Source organism: Hetaerina americana, unplaced genomic scaffold, assembly GCF_022747635.1.
Source record: "Hetaerina americana unplaced genomic scaffold, ioHetAmer1.1.p SCAF_9, whole genome shotgun sequence".
Classification (NCBI taxonomy): Eukaryota; Metazoa; Arthropoda; class Insecta; order Odonata; family Calopterygidae; genus Hetaerina; species Hetaerina americana.
The window spans coordinates 82,617,666-82,634,899 of record NW_027287538.1 but is presented as its reverse complement, the minus strand read 5'-3'; the positions used below and the strand labels follow the sequence as shown (position 1 = coordinate 82,634,899).

Genomic DNA, 17,234 nt, shown 5'->3' with positions numbered 1-17,234 from the left:
AGCTATGTGATTTTTCGGATATCATCTCATCCCAGGAAATCATATTCCCCGCATAGAAAGGAAACTCCTTAACTTGATGTGTGGATTTCACACGCAGTATTAGGCTTAGTATAAAGGGAAAACTACTCTCGCCTATCAAAACAGCCATAAGGTTAATTAACGTGGATGTACGTAAATATATATTTGCACAATCATAAACACAAATAATATCTATACTAATAAAAGACAGGATTTGATTTTGTTACTGAAGTTGATTTGTATTTCCAGAATGATTCTCGGTTTGCTGGAAAATAATGTTATTGCTTACTTTAATTCACAAAATAAATGGAGCCTTTTTTCATTTTGTGAGCACTAACGAGCACCTTGAAGGAAAATAATGTCACAGTAATTGATAAATGAAGACATATCCAGTAAGTGAGATAGTCAATTTCTTTGTTGATGCATGCCAATGGATTAGAGTAAACTAATTAGAACAGATGTACAAATCAGAGATTCACGTTTTTTAAAATCAATTTATATGATTTAGCAAAACACGTTATTTGAACGCCTGATCAATCAGTAAAGGGACGATATTACAAAACAATTTTTTCTCTCACTCACATGCACGCAATATTTCCACCCTGAAATAGAAGCATGTTCTTTTTAGAAGGAAAATTACCAGATCAATATTTCAAAGTAGTTAGGCTTCTGGTAAATGAAATCTATAAGCACATGGGTACGATTCTCAAGTCATCGCATGACTCATTTTTAATCTTATGTTACTCTCTTCAGCGTAAACGTTTGAGTTCAAAAATGTCTAGGCAAAGACTTAGTAAATTATCTAGTTAAAACTACGATAACTTAATCCTGATTCATATTACATATTATTTTAAATACACGGATTCCGTTATATCCTTTTCAAAACTCTTAAACTGACCAATGGTCTTTTTTTGGCAGCGGTTTTGCTTAAGCCACAGTATAGTAAGACAATTATCCAAAAAGCTTTTCTTCATGCACGATAAAGTATATAGGTTTAACGAGCGGCTATCAAATAACCACATTGTAAATGAGTTCGCAGTGAAGTATAAATAGCACGTCTCTCAGAATATCATTTGAACGTTCAAAATATTATCTACTTTGACGTCAGATGAAGAACCTTAACTGCCATAAACTTGGGAGCGTTAATTGGCGAGGAAAATAATTACTCTCTGTAGTGCAAGCACCGTCAAGCGCTTTTGAGTTAGGGATGGGAAATCACAAAAGAATCAGCAGAAAAACGTATTCACAAGCACAAACGCACAATATGTGTATATATACGTATATATATATATATATATATATATATATATATATATATATATATATATATATATATATATATATATTATTTATTTATTTATTTATTTATATGGGATCCTGGGATCCAGCGATGCGAATCAAGGGTTGGGCTAGGCCCCGTGGGTAGGTGAGTGGGTAGAAGGTCACAGTTTGTCCGCTATATTGAATAAAATGAGACCCACCAGCCGGAAAAAAATAAACCGCCCTCTGCCTCACTCCATAGTCCTGAGAGCCTCATTTGCAGCGATACTTCAAAAGCAAAGGGAGTTCTCGAGGGTTGGCAATAGAGTGAAGAAGTGTGAAAGAGGTAAAGATGAAAGGGGGGCAGGAGGAGGTGGGCCTTTCATTTCTTCCTTTAGAATAGGTCTCGCGTTTTTAAAAGTTTCCCTGGTGTCACTTAGTGCCCGGTAATTGCGGGTCATCCGCCGGTTACCGGAGGCGCGAACGCAGCGCCACTCTTGAGCGAACGGTCGGGGCGGTAGATATAAGAAACAGGAGGAGGGAATAAGTGAATTTTTATTAAAAAAGAGGAGGCGAAGGTTAATTTTTTCCATAAAAATAAAGCAAGTTGAGGCATGCGGGGTACCATGGAGGCAAAGGTCCTTGGCGCCCCTCGCGTCCCTCCGGCTCCTCTTTTCATACTCTTCCGTTTTTATGCCTCCCTCTAAACCCATCCGCATCGCTGCATTGCTTCTGGGCGGGCCGTTGCCATTAGAGGGCTGGCTAAACACCCTCCCTCCCAGCCCACCCCCACTCCCTACCTCCCCGCCTATTTGGCCAGAGGAAAGAGGGTGGAAATCCGGACGCGGCCGGCGCTTTTTGGCCAATTCTGAAAACATTTAAAAGTGACGTAATAGGACTCGAACTTATGCCGTCGACATTTTTAGCCCGGCAAGCGACAAAAGAATAGAGTTGGCATTTGTATAGGGCGCGAATTATAGAAGAAATATAAATGTTTAGTTATTGGTGAGAGCGAAAAACGATGCAATGGTGAAGTGTGAACTGTGATAGTCAACTCACCAGCGTCACTTACTATGGTAATCTATCAAATTACGCAGTAATTCACTTAATGAGCTCTAAATGAAGCTACTAAACAGGCATGGAATACAAAAAGGTCGGGTTGCAATTACGGGGAACATAACAAAGATATGCACCTTCAAAACATTACAGAAGAACTATAATACGTAATATCTTTTCGAAACCTCTACTCCTTGTGATGGAAGTAACACTCGTCAGCATTGGTAATAACGGCTTCCTATAAAAAATTAATCTATTTCATCATAGTAAATTTCAAGCAGTTATATTTTCCGAATTTCTCTTGCTCTGGATGCGTTTTTTTCAAATATGTAAACGTATATTTGCCCTTTGAAATGCTACGGCAATTACTTTACCTGCACCAAATTCCATTAAATTCAGGAGCCCCTTTTTATACCAATACTTATTTAAAGCAAATATAAAAAAATTGAAAGTGTCAATTAAAACGCGATGACTATTTTTAAAAACAATGACTACTGATAACCCACAGAGATGAGTATTCGGTACAAATATTAGAACCCATCTTATGTTTGAAGACTACAGTTGCTTTAAGTAGATGCAAAAGGGGAGGAAGGGAGAAAAACCCAGGAGAGTGAGTTGGACTATTCAGTGATGGCTCATTATTTGCAACTGGATGAATTGTAATTCTCATCTTCGAGATATTTACAGAGAGAGGCCAGTCAGTGACGTGATTGGTTAAATCGCCAATTAGGAAGAAAATAAATGCCTTATTCCTAATATTTAATGCAATTGGTACTCACAGTGCATCTCCACGGTGATGCTTGACGACACGGGCTGACTGATGTTGTTGTTGCTGGCCTGGCAAGTGTACACGGCGTGCAGGTCCGTCCGCTCCAGCCGGCGCACCACCAGTTGGTTGTGCATCACGTTCGGGAAAGGGCTCTGCGTGTCCGACGAGTCGACCAGCGTGTCGCCGCGCCACCACCGCACAGACGGGCTTGGGCGACCTGCTCCATTGGGGATAGGAAATGGAACGTTGTCAGCCACTTCCTTCTTCTCCGTGTTCACACATAAATACCAAGACCCTTGTAGGTTGTACGATGCAAAAATAACTTTATTAAACCCATAAAATACCTAATGGTTCATAAAGGAATATGTTCTTCTTTATGAACCATTAGTCCGGGGATAGTCCAGAGATGGAGCGTTGGGCACGGTTTGATTCCCGGGGAACCCTCCCTGGGTACCCACAGCTCCACCCGAGCTGTGTGATTTTTCGGGTACCTGAACTCCCTGAGAAACCATAGACGGCTCAGGGAAAGGAACTGATCCACCTTATTATCCTGCTAATGTGTGAATTTCACACGTCGCATAGGACTTAGTACTGTCTGAGCTCTGCCATCACCTGGAATAGGTTATAAGAGCACTAAAAGGGAAAGAGAACATAATTGGGATGGGAGACTAGAACGCTGTGGTCAAATATGGGTGTACAAGAGGGTACGATAGTACGATTGAGAAAACGAAACGCCGCGGAAAAGGTTTGATTCCGTAACGAGAAGCGGGCCGTATCACTCTAAAAAAAGACAAAACGTTAAGCAATTCAAGAGCTGCTCAGGTGCATAAATAAATATAGATGCATAAATAGGTATATAAATAAATAGTGATGGAGAGTGTTTATGGTCAGTTAACTACAATGCTGAAAGAGGAAGAAAGTGGCACCGACCCAAATAGAACACAAAGATTCTGGAGGAAAAGCAAGCAAGCAAAAGGTTCAACGCTACTATTGAAATCAAAATAAAGGAATCAATGGAAATAGCAAACCGATGGAAGGAAATTAAAAAAACTATAGCCGAAAAAATAGCTGAACAACTCGTAAGTGAGGCGGCAAAATTTAAGTAGTTCCGGATAACAACTCAATTAGGAAAACTCGTAGAGGTAAGAAGAGCATACAAGAGCATACACTTGTTTTTAATATATATAAATGATCTCCCAATAAATATTAATTCACAGATAAGACTTTTTGCAGACGACTGTATTATCTACAGGAAAGTCGAAAATGACAGAGACCGTGACAAACTTCAAAGGGACATTAATAAAATGGCAGATTGGGTGACAAAAAATGGGATGGATATTAATGTTAACAAATGCAAATCCATCACTTTTAGCAATAAGGTAAATGGAAACAATAGGGAATATAAATTCTCAGAAAATGTCATTCCTAGAAGTGATACTGTCAAATACTTAGGTGTATATTTAACTAAGGACTTAGGGTGGGGGCTAAATGTGGAGTACATCTATAAGAAAGCTTTCAAAACTCTTCATTGGGTAATGAGAAACCTCAAAGGGAGCGTTAGAGCAACCAAGGAGAAGGCTTATCAGACCCTAGTAAGACCAATTTTAGAGTACGCTTCTCTTGTATGGGACCCTCATGAAGAAGGTCATATTAAAAAACTGGAAAAGGTGCAAAGAAAGGCTGCCCGATATGTACTGGGGAAGCATAGGAGGATGGAGAGTGTGTCTGACATGCTAGAAACGCTGGGCTGGGAACCTCTACAAACTAGAAGGAAAGAAAGCAGACTTTGTGGAATGTTCCGAATTTTGAAGGGGGAGAAAGCTTGGCCAGATCTTAGGAAAGAGGCGGGGAACCCAAATTTTATTGGCAGAAATGATCACAAATTTAAGATAAAATGCCGGGCACAGAGGACAAATTAAAAAAATTTTCTTTTCTAAATAGAACAATTGTTGAGTGAGAACCTTACCTACAAACATATTCGAGCCCTTTCCTAACAGAGTGTATACTTTTAAGAATAGATGTAAGGCATATATGTAATAATTTGATTGATGTGTGATGTATGGTACGCATAATTTTTTTTAATTTATCTTTTTTTTTCTTGCTGATTAATGGTTGTAAATGGGATGGGGATTCACTTGTTTTGTTAAAGAGTTTTGTGTTTTGAAGTCTGGTTTTATGTATTATCTTTTGCAATTATTTGGGACTTGTGTGCCACCTGACAATGTCTATCAGCACATGTGTATTTTTAATAATAATAATAATAATCCAAGAAGTGAAACGGAAGCAAACCTTAATGGGAGGTGACGGAACAAAATCAAACTACAGTGCAAGAAGTCCAAGTTAGAGTGGAGAGAAACCTGCTGCGAAGAAATAAATGAGAAAATAAAGATGGGAAATACAGGACCTGTTTATAAAATGGTGGAGAGACGATAAAAAAGCAAAGTCCGAGAGGCCAATGGGTACTAATGAGAGACATTGGGAAAAAACGGGAGGAATATATTGAAGAATAATCTGTCAGGGCCCAAACCACTTGACGGTGGCATCATTGAAGAAGGAATCGTGATAGAAGAAAACGCAACGAGGCCTGGTGACATTGAGAAGCGAATTCGGCAGAGATCTGAAATATCTGGGCAAAAACAAAGCACTAGGAGTTGACAAATTAAACGAAGAAATAATGACAGCACTCGGGCAAACCGAGTGATAGCCTCTTTGGTATCGTCAGCGATAACTTATGCAGCGGAAACTACCGGAGGTCAGTGAGAAGGATGTGCAGACTGCAATACCGAAGACCACAAGAGCAGAGGATCGCGGAGAACACAGAACGATGGGATCGATGCCTTCCACCTAAAAAATACTAGCTCGGGTATTAGACGAGGACTAGAAGGAAAGATAAGAAAGCCAAATCTCGCAGTTGGTATTTATTGGGGGGGGGGCAACCGACAGCAGAGATAGAAGAAGTAGGTGTATGATCTGGTAGGGTGTTGAGAATAAAGGTGGATAGGTGGCGAGAAACCTGGCGCCGGCATTAACTTACTCAAGACAAAAAGTGCTAAGGTGTGCGCAGTTAAACGCCCCACCCAACGAACGGCGTACCCGACGTTCTCTGCAAGTAGCAAGCGAGCGCTCTGCATAAACAATGCGCACGGAACAACAAAGACCAAGGGTCAACAACATAAGACTAATTAAGGAAAAAATCCAGGAGCAGGCATATTCATGCCTGCTCCTGAACGAGCTACTGAATCGGTTTACAAAATTAGGATCAAAACTTATTATAGCATGTAATGGTTATTTATACGCCACATATAGGCCTTAAACGACGTATGAGCACATATTTTTTCGCACCAAAAACGTTTGATCATCAAATTTAATTTCCATCTTGTTAATATTACCTCTATTCATTCCATACCCGGGGATACGATAAAAGGCCAATATTATCCTCAAAAAGTTCTTGAAAACGACAACGCTAAACAAAGATCTTACGCATCGACACGCATTATATGGAGAAGAGGGCAAATATCAGGTAATAATCCTTATCTAATAATTGCAGAAAAATATTGCTATTAGCCCAATATACCTTGTGCAACATACACCCCTAATTCTTGGGATTGAATCATTGCGACGCCCACAAAGAGTCAATGGCCCGATTTAAGGGCAAATGTACTACCAGGAATTGGCCATGATGCAATCGTTTTACCATCGGAGTTAGCCATATTTAGTACTTCTATTTGATAAAATCATATTCAAACACTAAGAAAATATTTCTTTGAAATTCATACCCTTTGACAGGGTGATTAGAGCAAAAATCTTTAAATTGCTGCCCTGTGCATTTCCGCTCTCGACGTCCAAACATTTCCCGCCCTCCTTGATGGGGCGGGCTGATGGAACTGACAACTGCTTCACTCTCTTATTTAACTACGGAAAGGGATTCATTACATATCTCGTAAAATAATAACAAGCAAAATGGCTACAGAAATAATAGATATCGGCATTTTAAAATTAATTCTGGAAATCGCCCTCAGCGAAGAAAGACAGGGAAATTTTTATTTTGTAAAATATACAAAGCTTTACAGAGTACACCTTGATCCTGACGCAACTGGAGGTTCAAGATCGCTTTAAAAAGGAAACTTAAGATTTTTACTTTATCCTGTTTATAGCATAAACGTTGATTTATATATGTGAAAAATTACATATATTTATTATTTTCAAATAATCATTCAACGCCGACATTCCTAAGATCTCACCCATCTTCGGGCTCTTTTCGGACGAGCACGATTTGAGTTTTATAAATAAGTTTTTGATTTAATTTGTACTTAATACGATGAGGAAATATTGTAGAATCAGAATAGTTATCTACAACCAGTATCTGTAACAATTACTCTATGCAACCAATTTAGAAATAAAATTGTTTTTCCACCAAAAAATCGTTCAACTTTTTACTCTTTCAAACATCCATTAATCTTCAGGGCACTTTTTCACGGTATTGCGTCTGTACATGGCGACTCAATTTCAATTCCTCGAACTAGCATTTTACCGATTGAACACATGGCGTGGCAAAATAATTGATCGATTTCTACCGAATGTAATCCCTGCCTTCCAGATACAATATTAAGATAAACGTGTCGAAGTATAAACACGTGGCCTAAACATTTATCGTTTCAAGAACGTCTACAGCAATACACTATCTCGTTTTTCTTAGCATACCAAACCCCTCGTTCATATCGCTTACAGAGGCTATTTTGCTTATAGAGCAACTTAGTTCCAGAGTTGAGTTCTTTGATTTGTCAGACGTTGGAAAACTTAAAAACCAAATCTGATTCTGATATGAATGCAAAGCCTTCTGAATGTTCTAAAGTATTAAGTTTCATATCATGAGAGAAATGGTGGGGAAAAGCAGCCGTCCCAATTTAATCCTTCTATAGCCTTAATTACTCATATAAACTTTCAAAATAACGTCCACTAACGTGAGAACATTTTATTTCGGTTTATATTCTTAAAATGGAAATTAGTAGTTCTCAAAAATACCGTTTCAAAACCTCATGTGCCTTCAATTAAGAAACCATCATTCTCTTCTGCATAATATATCTATCAGTATCGTAATGATATAAGTAGTATTTTGGGGAAGTAATAGCCGTTGGGTGGTACACACCATTGGAAATGGTGTGATTCAATGGAGAATCTGAGTAGTAGTGGAGGAAACGCACAGTCCTACTTTTGCCTAATATACAAGAAAATGTGGTCAAGAGATGCATTGAAATCGTCAGAGTGGATTAAGTAATCATGCAAACATATTCATCAAAATCGATACATCTTAAGTGAGTACGATAGAGCCAAAATAAATTCAAAAATCTTTGGGATTGATAGTTCTAAACTTATAAATTGAATACATTGCCTAAAATAATATATTCATATGCGCGATTAAAATGACGACGTAAATCTAAACATTTGAACTCCCTACTTGGAAGTGCTTTGTCATAAAGGCTAGATCATTATTACAGAATTATAGTAAATATATATATACAATTAAGTGAATGCCAAATAAATCAATTTTGTGGGGGAACATTTGCAGACTGTACTTTTCCCTTTCGAGTTATACCAAATATCGTAAAAACTTCGTAAATTATAACGGCAAACGTTAACGCAAGATGCCAAGGATAAAGTGGAGACTTTTGAAACGCAGATGTAAAAATAGACAGAAAGATAAATACACGAGGAGGTTTTTTAGCATTGTGCAGGAGAATAGGGAATCGTCGGGTGAAATTCAAAATAGCCAGGAAGTACCTGTATGGATGCAGAACGTTTAGCTTGGCGGAGGGATGCTGACGAAGACTGCGAATGAGAGACCTAGGGAAGGACGGTGAAGGAAAAGCTACGAGAAAAAATGTAAGGCAAGCGAGGGATGGATAGGAGGAGCATGTTTGAGGTAATGAAGGGAGGGAGGAAGCATTGACGAACGGCTTATACTACCTTGATCAAAAAGTTCCCGGAATAACCACCGTGTGGCGCTCCCATCGTTCCGATTTGAGTTCTGTTTTTTTTGTTAAATTGGTACATCTGTTGTTGATATTCCCTTTAAATCTTAGTGTCATAACTTGACATTTGCAAAAGTTACGGTCGGTTTTCGGTATGTCGTATTTGCGGGTATCCGGCTCGACGACTCAGACAGCTTCCCTTGAAGCGGCGGGGAGAGGGCCTCGGGAGGGCGGCCCGAGAGCCCTAAACCGACGCGAAGAGGGTAAGGGCCGTGGGAGGGGTTGAGGTCGGTAGAGAGGAGTGAGTCGCCGGGGAGGGGCGAGGGGGGGATGCCGGGACTGGGGTCGTAGCGCAAAACGTGGGGCTGATGAGATTCGAGGGCCGGCCAGCCTCGGGGAGTCGCGTGGGAGGAAGAGGGCCGTGGGTAGTGGAAGATCCAATAATTCAAACCCGGATAAAGGGAGTCAGCGAAATGGGCCCCAGGAATCACTCTTTACCCATTTTGACGCGCTCTGACTGGACACGCCTCCACCCCTCCTCGCCCTTTCCTCACGACTCCCTTCCCCACGCGTCCATTCTTCTCCCCTTCGGCCTCCCCACACCGCCTCTCCCCGTTTGCCCTCTTCCTGCAGTCGCCCGACTGATTTAGGATTGAATATTCTTCGAGACTCCACCGAGTCCTCGGCTAATTGATAGGGAGACTCTCCTTCTATATAGATGTAAATGCACTGAACACACCCGCCATGGAAAGAAAAGGCAGACGAAGATGTAACAAATGAATATTAAACTTAGTGCACTCACTTATTACATTCATTCATTAAATCCGGTTCTTTCTGGACTTGGTGATAGTGTTTCGAATGGAATAACGGAAAGGGTAAATTAAGCTCATTTCGACCTTTTTAAGAAACGACCATATTGAATAATATTTCCCTGAGCCGTAAAGGGTTTTTCACACCATTGTAAAAGGAAGAGAAAAGAGGAGGGGAATATCGAGATTAGTGTGGTGATATTTGGGTAAAGTTAATCCCTCGCCCGTGATCAGACGCACTTTCAAATAGTAAGACGCTCACATTAACACATGGGTGGGGGGGTTTTACCCAAATATGTTTACAAGGAAATTAATTTGCCATTGCCAAGGACCGCATTCGGGGACTCAAAAACACACCGTCACACTGGTTAGCCCACAGCGGCTACCGGAGAGTTTTTCCCTCGCCGGGGCCTGGCCGGCTTTGGGCTACCTTGCGTGTTCACTAGGGAGAGACCGAATGGACTAATGCCAGGGATCAAATCCAACTCCGGCCTTGGCGAGCTTAGGAAACAAAAATTGTCTTCGCACGTCAGTTTGCAAATGCAAACCATGATGCAATTGATACTCGCGGATCGTCTGCATAAACGTGGACTCGGGAAAAATCCGAGCATGAAAATTTTAACTTCAAAAGTTGGATTGGTTGGCGGGAGACAAGATCTGACCGCGGATTGTGCCACATTCTATTCAAGACCAAGGCACCAAACTGAATTCATTTACTACTTCATCCTGCCTCGCATATCGCCCAAGATAAAAATCAAGATGGAAAGATAAGGTACGATTAGATATTCAAGGCTTACTTTGAGGAACTGAATGACCAAAATAAAAGTGTCAGCAACGATATTCAGAGTCTCCCAAAAATAAGTAGAATCATTTTTTGTCATCAATGCATATGACTGGAGTGGGGCGATTTGTGGTGGGAAAGGTAACGGGAAATTTCGGAATAGCAACGCGACCCACGTTAATTAATTGTGGGCATTTACAGAGTGCGCATTGCTGCTGAATTGCACCCCTGTTCGACGGTCACGTAACGATTTCAAGATGCCACTTTCCATGGAGCAATGATATGCGATAAAACTGTACATTAAGGAGATAACTTCAGGCGTCACTTTGTGGAAACGATACATATTGCAAAAGAAACACTTGGTTTTTCCGCATAAAATATTTATTCACGACCTAGGTTTCGACGCTCGGCGTCATCATCAGGTGAAATACAGGCCAAAATCAGATTTCAAGTCAAAAAAAATCAAGTGTTTCTTTTGCAACTGTACATTAAGCTAGGAAAATTGACCGATTGACCTCCAAGTGTTAGGACTCCACCCCAAAGACATTTTTATTGTCTCTTGCCCTGCAGTTGCTATCCCGTATTGTGCGTGGGAAGAAGGAGTCCTTGAGTCGGCTAGTTCTGGCATCTATTTCCGAATTTTATATACATGATCCAAGCGACCAATGCAAGTTTGAGTGTGAATAATTTGCAAGACCTAGGTGCTGAAACATGCGGATCTGAATTGCATTGAATCTTCTTTCTTCTAATCATTCCCACTACAACCCCATAAGCATCTCAGTGACGGCCCGGCGTTGAACCTTCTCAATTTCCTGAATGAGGCCTTTTTCACTCGGATCCCATACGCTACATGCGTATTCTGAATGAGGCCTTACTAGAGCGTGTTAACAACGTTCCTTGACCTTGTAGTCACTTCTGCCGACAATGCGTCTAATAAATCCAAATTTTTTAAATGCTTGCACGCAGACTTTACGTATGCGGGTTCGCCAATTTAAGTCTTTCGTGAATTTTACCGTATCAACTACTTCTAGGTCAACTCCACCAATTATATATTTACATCCCGGTGATCTTTTAAAGAAATGTATCACCGAACATTTGTAATGGTTTAATGAAAATCCCCCTTTTGCACACAATTTAGAATGCAGTCTAGATACTTTGCTGTTATTAAACGATCCTCATCCTCGGCTATATCTCGATAAATCACCGAGCATATACAGCGACCGCGTATATATCACCGACTTTGATGCATTGTGTATCCCGATACACCATGTTTCAAAGTCTCCGTTATTGTTATCAATATTATTGAATTCATTTTTCCAGATACTGGCATTCCTGGAAATGACTACAGGAGAGATAACACGAACAAACTACTTCTTTCCGCACACCGAGATCTCCTCCTCTGAGAGAGAGAGAGTGAGACAGAGTCATGCGGCGGGGTTGTGGGCATCCCAACACATGAGAAAGCAGCCGAGATGGCAGTGTTATCCGTGTGGTCGCAAGGCTCGGCCGCGGGCCTTTCCAATGTTAAATAAGCAAATCAATCCAATTCGTGCGTCTGTCGGCGTCGTCCACGATTCCTTTCCATAATCAACTATGCCTGCCGCTTCCTCAATTAATATGCATTACTGGCCGCACGTCGACTCAGCATCATCATCGATAGCCATCAATTCTAGGATTTTTTTGATGATGCTCTCTCAGATATTTCGTATGGGTGCCAGAAGATTCTTAAAATAAAAGTTTCCGACTAAAAACGACCGCGTTATGCATATTATTGATCTATTAACGGTTTTAGGGTCATCAATTTGCACACTTTATCGCTTTTTAGTGAAAGTTTGGTCCACTTGCAAAAAACTCAATGGCTATAATTTTTATAAATTCTTATTTTACACGACTGCACGACTATCCATTTCTGTCTTTTGTTTTCTCGGTTTGTGTAAGAGTCATAACGCATTTCATACCAGAAAAGCTATATATGCATGGATATTAAGTGACTGCAATACCCTCAGCACATTCTCTCAGCCAACTAGGCATCCGCCTCATCATGACGCATTACAGCTCTCTACATCACCAGAATGGCCCAGTTGTGCTATAGAGAGAAATTCCTCGTGTCAGTAATCGGGCCAATGTTTGAAACGTTTCCCTGGTGATTAAATATACTCGTTTTTGATAGACCATTACACGGGGTAAAATTTTGTTTCATTGAAAAAGAGCAAACAAAAGTTCGGAAAACGTTCAGTTTGGACTTCACTGGAGGCAGCAAAAATTTGCTCTGTTGCATTAAGTGATTAGTAAAAGTGACCTAGTGAAAAAATAACCCGATCCCGAGCTCGTGTATTTATGTATTCATTCCAGAGACATGTCTTCCGCTAAAGTTTCATGTGAAGTCTCAAAGGCCACGTAAGCAGATAACACTTTGTCGCCCCATGTGCAAACACCAAATACCGGACGATATAGCTTTCCCGAGTCTTGTATTCCCTGGGAAAAGGAGGTTTATTGGAGGAATTTTAGATTAGTTGGTCATTCTTAGCGTTTTTGCAATGAAAATGGCTGGGGAAGGTTTGAAATGGTTAAATGATGGGAACAATTTTGATCGATCTTGTACGATAAATTTCTCTAAACATTTACTGATGACATTATTACGCAAAAATTAATATGTAGTTTTAAAACTAATCTGATATATATTGAATATAATATTAGTAAAAATGAAAAGTTTGGTAAAAAGTTACTCGTTACAACCATTAACTGGTTAATTTACGGTGGCAATAAAGTTACTATTTCAAAAGTGTATATGATTTCATAATTATTTTCATTTGCACTCTGTTTATTATTTAAGATTCTCTAATTAAATAATTTTAGGATCAAAATTAGTATTTCAACAGTCATGTTCCGTGGACAGCAGCCCACATTTTCTCCGAACCCATTGCTACGTATTATACGAGGATTTAGGGAATCCCATGCAGTTGTAATTTGCCGAATAGGCATAGAGTAACTAACTAGTACTACCGCAATTAATGTAAGAAAGAAAGCGTATTAATAATTCTGAAAAGAAGAGGAAAGGTTGAAACAAAGGATCGAATCGACTGATAAATATTGACAACGAAGGTAAAGTGACGAGTATAACCAGTGATGCCAATGTATCCTCATCGACAAGATTCCTATTGAGTGAAAATCCATAACGGTAGTTCTCATAAAAATAACGATTGAACGGGCTTTATTGGGTCAAAATTGTGAATGAAGCAGTCTCATCTAACGTGGAACCCTTAAATAGTATTTTGCTGATGGGACTGATTCGAAGTGTCGGCGCCTACCCCATTAATGAGACTCGCGCTCGACATATATTAACCGCTTTTGCAATGGCCGCCCACGAGACCCGAGTCGCTTTTTCTCTTCGCAGCAGCACCCCATATTCCCCGCATCGCCCCCTCTGCACATTACCCGTGCTTCTCCACTCGCGCACCACATTATATGCGGGCCGTCATCCCCACGGCCGCAGAACCTCGACCCACAAATCAAACGCTGCACGCGAAATGCTCGGAGTAGCAGCATTCAACCCGCGATCTTGTGGCGTCATTGATGAGGGTTATGGAGGGTCAGTGCAACTGGTGCTCGGCACTTCTCCGCTGATTTAGTCCTTGAAGCAGGCACACGCATCACGATCCCGTGCCCATTCAATCACCTTGAAAGGAAAGGGGGGGAGCTGGAGAGAGAGACGGGGTGTGGATTGGCAGTTTAGGGGGGGGGGGGGGAGATGCATCATTTACATCATCACGACGGCCGCATAGGCTTTTGCAGGCAGGTCCCGAAGTTCGACAACTCTTTGATTTAAGGGTATGCTATAAGTTCTACAACTTAAAGCATACCCTTAGAGGTCCCAAGGTTATTTATAGAAAGAAAGCAGCAAATAAATTAAACCAATTTTGAACAAGGTGAGACAGCTTTGCGCTCTGGTGAGAATCTTCCGCAACGATAACGAGTTCTTAATAGCTACTGGTTGGTTGGTGTAACCTGCGAATAGCTGGTATGTTAATGATAACAGGCGTTCGCTATTTTTGAACGACAGATTGAGCTAATTTTTAACTATGCTGGACACTTAAGGGACACTCAAGCACGCTGCTGCCCTCGACATCATATGGGCGTCTATCAAGAAATATTAGCGCACTTACATGAATTTCGAATGAAATGCGGTGAACAGTTCAAAAGTGTCGCACTTTGTGGCCTTGACTCGAGGACGTGTGATTACGGCAGCAATGAACGAGAGTCTGAGTTCCACTCAGTAACTCCCTTGTTACCTTTTCGCAGCCAATCAATATCTCGTTATGTGGTCGCAGTTTTCACGGAATTACATCTTTTAATCCACTAGGGGTCGAACATTTTTAGCATACTGTATGCATGCTTCGGCCTACATTCCCACAGAGATTAAAAATGCGGCTGGGGCTTCGTCGCCGAATGAGACATGCACGCACGCGGCGGAAGCCTCAGCCGGAAGGACACCTGATCATCATTGAGCTTCTCTTTTTGCATTTCATGATTATTCCCTGACGGTTATGTTTTGATGCATCCTGCATCGACTGAGGTATTTAAGTGTGAAAATGGAACAGAAAAACGGAGAGATGGAGACACTGGGTGTGATTGGATGTCCATCATCATGGAGGAGAGAGTGATGCAATTTGACGATAGTGCAGCTCATTAACAGAAATTGATATTTGCAGAAAACTGAAATCATAAATTACTAATGGTTATCATCATCATGCAAGGACTGGTTATTAGCAGCTCTCCAAGCAAACCCGTTTTCTTCCAAACTTGTCATTCATCGTTCCTTTGGCTGGTTTGAGGAACATTGCTTTGGGACTTCTCATTTACGGAAATTAACTTCACCCTAACATTATCATATTCATGACAGTCTGTTCCTTAGCAATGGTTCATTGTCTTGTGCACTGCATTCACCGATGAGTTCCGCTCCAATTCATGTGCGTCGCACACGCACCGCGTTCTCGGCAGATGGCTTATCTCACGAAATTGTAACTGGAGGCACCGTCAGAATACCACTATGTTCTTTCCATTATAAAATCAAGAAACAAATGGAACTTCTACCAGAATAAATGGAATCCATGTAAATACAATGACCAATTTCGCGGCTCAAACAGAAAAATCAAAGGCGCAGGCCTCATTACAGTACCTATTACTTTCCTGATAAACAAAAGGTACTTTTATTGCATCTGAGCAGTCAGTACCAGTTGATATCCAATGGTCCGCACATTCCAGGAGAATATGCATCAAAGATATCGAGAGAATGTGTTTCAAGGCATTCAAACCCGGATTTCCGTGCAGAAAGGCCCTGTCCCACGAGTGTCGTAACGCCTGCCTTGCTTTCCCCTCACGTGGGAGCGCGGACATAAATGACGGAAGGGGCGCTCTGCCGTAAAGGCGGAGGGATGAGGTCCCGGCGTGGGATACGTTACTGCGAGAGGGCATTCGACTCCGGCGATTAGAATTCAAAGTCGGGAAACGAAGTTTATCTCCTCGCTCCTTTGAGACTCCCTCGGTAGGAAATGGGTCCGTAAAAATAAAATTAAAACTTTCTTCCTCCCCCAGTGAACGGAAGCTGTCCTCCACTCATATAATCCCGCACATAAAAAGTCAAATATAACAGAAAGTCCACCCTACACACATATGAATATACGTAAACATATATATCTCTCAAGAAGTTTCTTATGACAAATGGAGAATGTTTGAATGGGGAACACTTTATTCGGGTAAAAATATTGACTTACTTGGGAAAACGTTTCTTATCCGAGGGCCATTTTATCGGCAAAATATTCAGCAAAGAGAAAATAAGCCCTGACCTGTGAGTATACATGTATTATCATTACTAAAACTCCAACGTAAATGCCAAAAGAATTTTTTTCGGATAAATTCGGTATGCATAAAAATAATAAATCCCAGGAATTACTCTCTCTCCCGGAAAAAATTCCTGTCATTCTTTTTTGCGTTATTTTCGATGGAGGCGGAATTTCAGTATGGCCAGTTTGCAATTACTCGATTCCGTGAAAGCACGAATAGCAGTGTTGAGCTGTCACATGGATACATTTGCACACGTATAAGACATACACATATGACGACAACTGTCCGATTTTTATGAAACTTCTGAAATTAGAGATATTGAATCATTTTACTACCTAAGTACTTAGTTCCTCGAATATATTTCTTATAAAATTAGAATTTCAAATTTTTTTTATGACACACCATTGCCTGAGACAATTTGAACAAACGTTACATTCATGACTCTTCAAGATTTTCACAACTTGTAATGTGTGGACAGCTGTCTTTTACGTTTAAGCTCAATTGTGGCATTACAAGTGTTGCGTCATAAGCTTCGTTATTTACACACAAAGTCCGAGTATATTCCATGCACAGAGTGCAGCTGGTTGGTTAACGAAGTTATTTTTGAAGTGACTATTAGTCATAATATGGTAGAAAAATTGAAAATTTGGGACTGATTTCAATTTTGGAAATAGCTTCGAAGACTAGTATTCTGAAATTTCTTTGCTTCTGAAGAAAATGAAAAAAAAATT

At 40.6% G+C, this 17,234-nt stretch overlaps 1 protein-coding gene across 1 annotated transcript in view; it reads right to left on the bottom strand.

The window, feature by feature from the left end:
• LOC139698622 (nephrin-like) overlaps positions 1-17,234 on the bottom strand; it is a 556,765-nt gene that overhangs the window by 334,047 nt on the left and 205,484 nt on the right. The window contains exon 3 of the mRNA XM_071597464.1: positions 3,114-3,320. Within this exon, the coding sequence (XP_071453565.1) occupies positions 3,114-3,320 (207 nt within the window). The remainder of the gene's footprint in view (positions 1-3,113; positions 3,321-17,234) is intronic.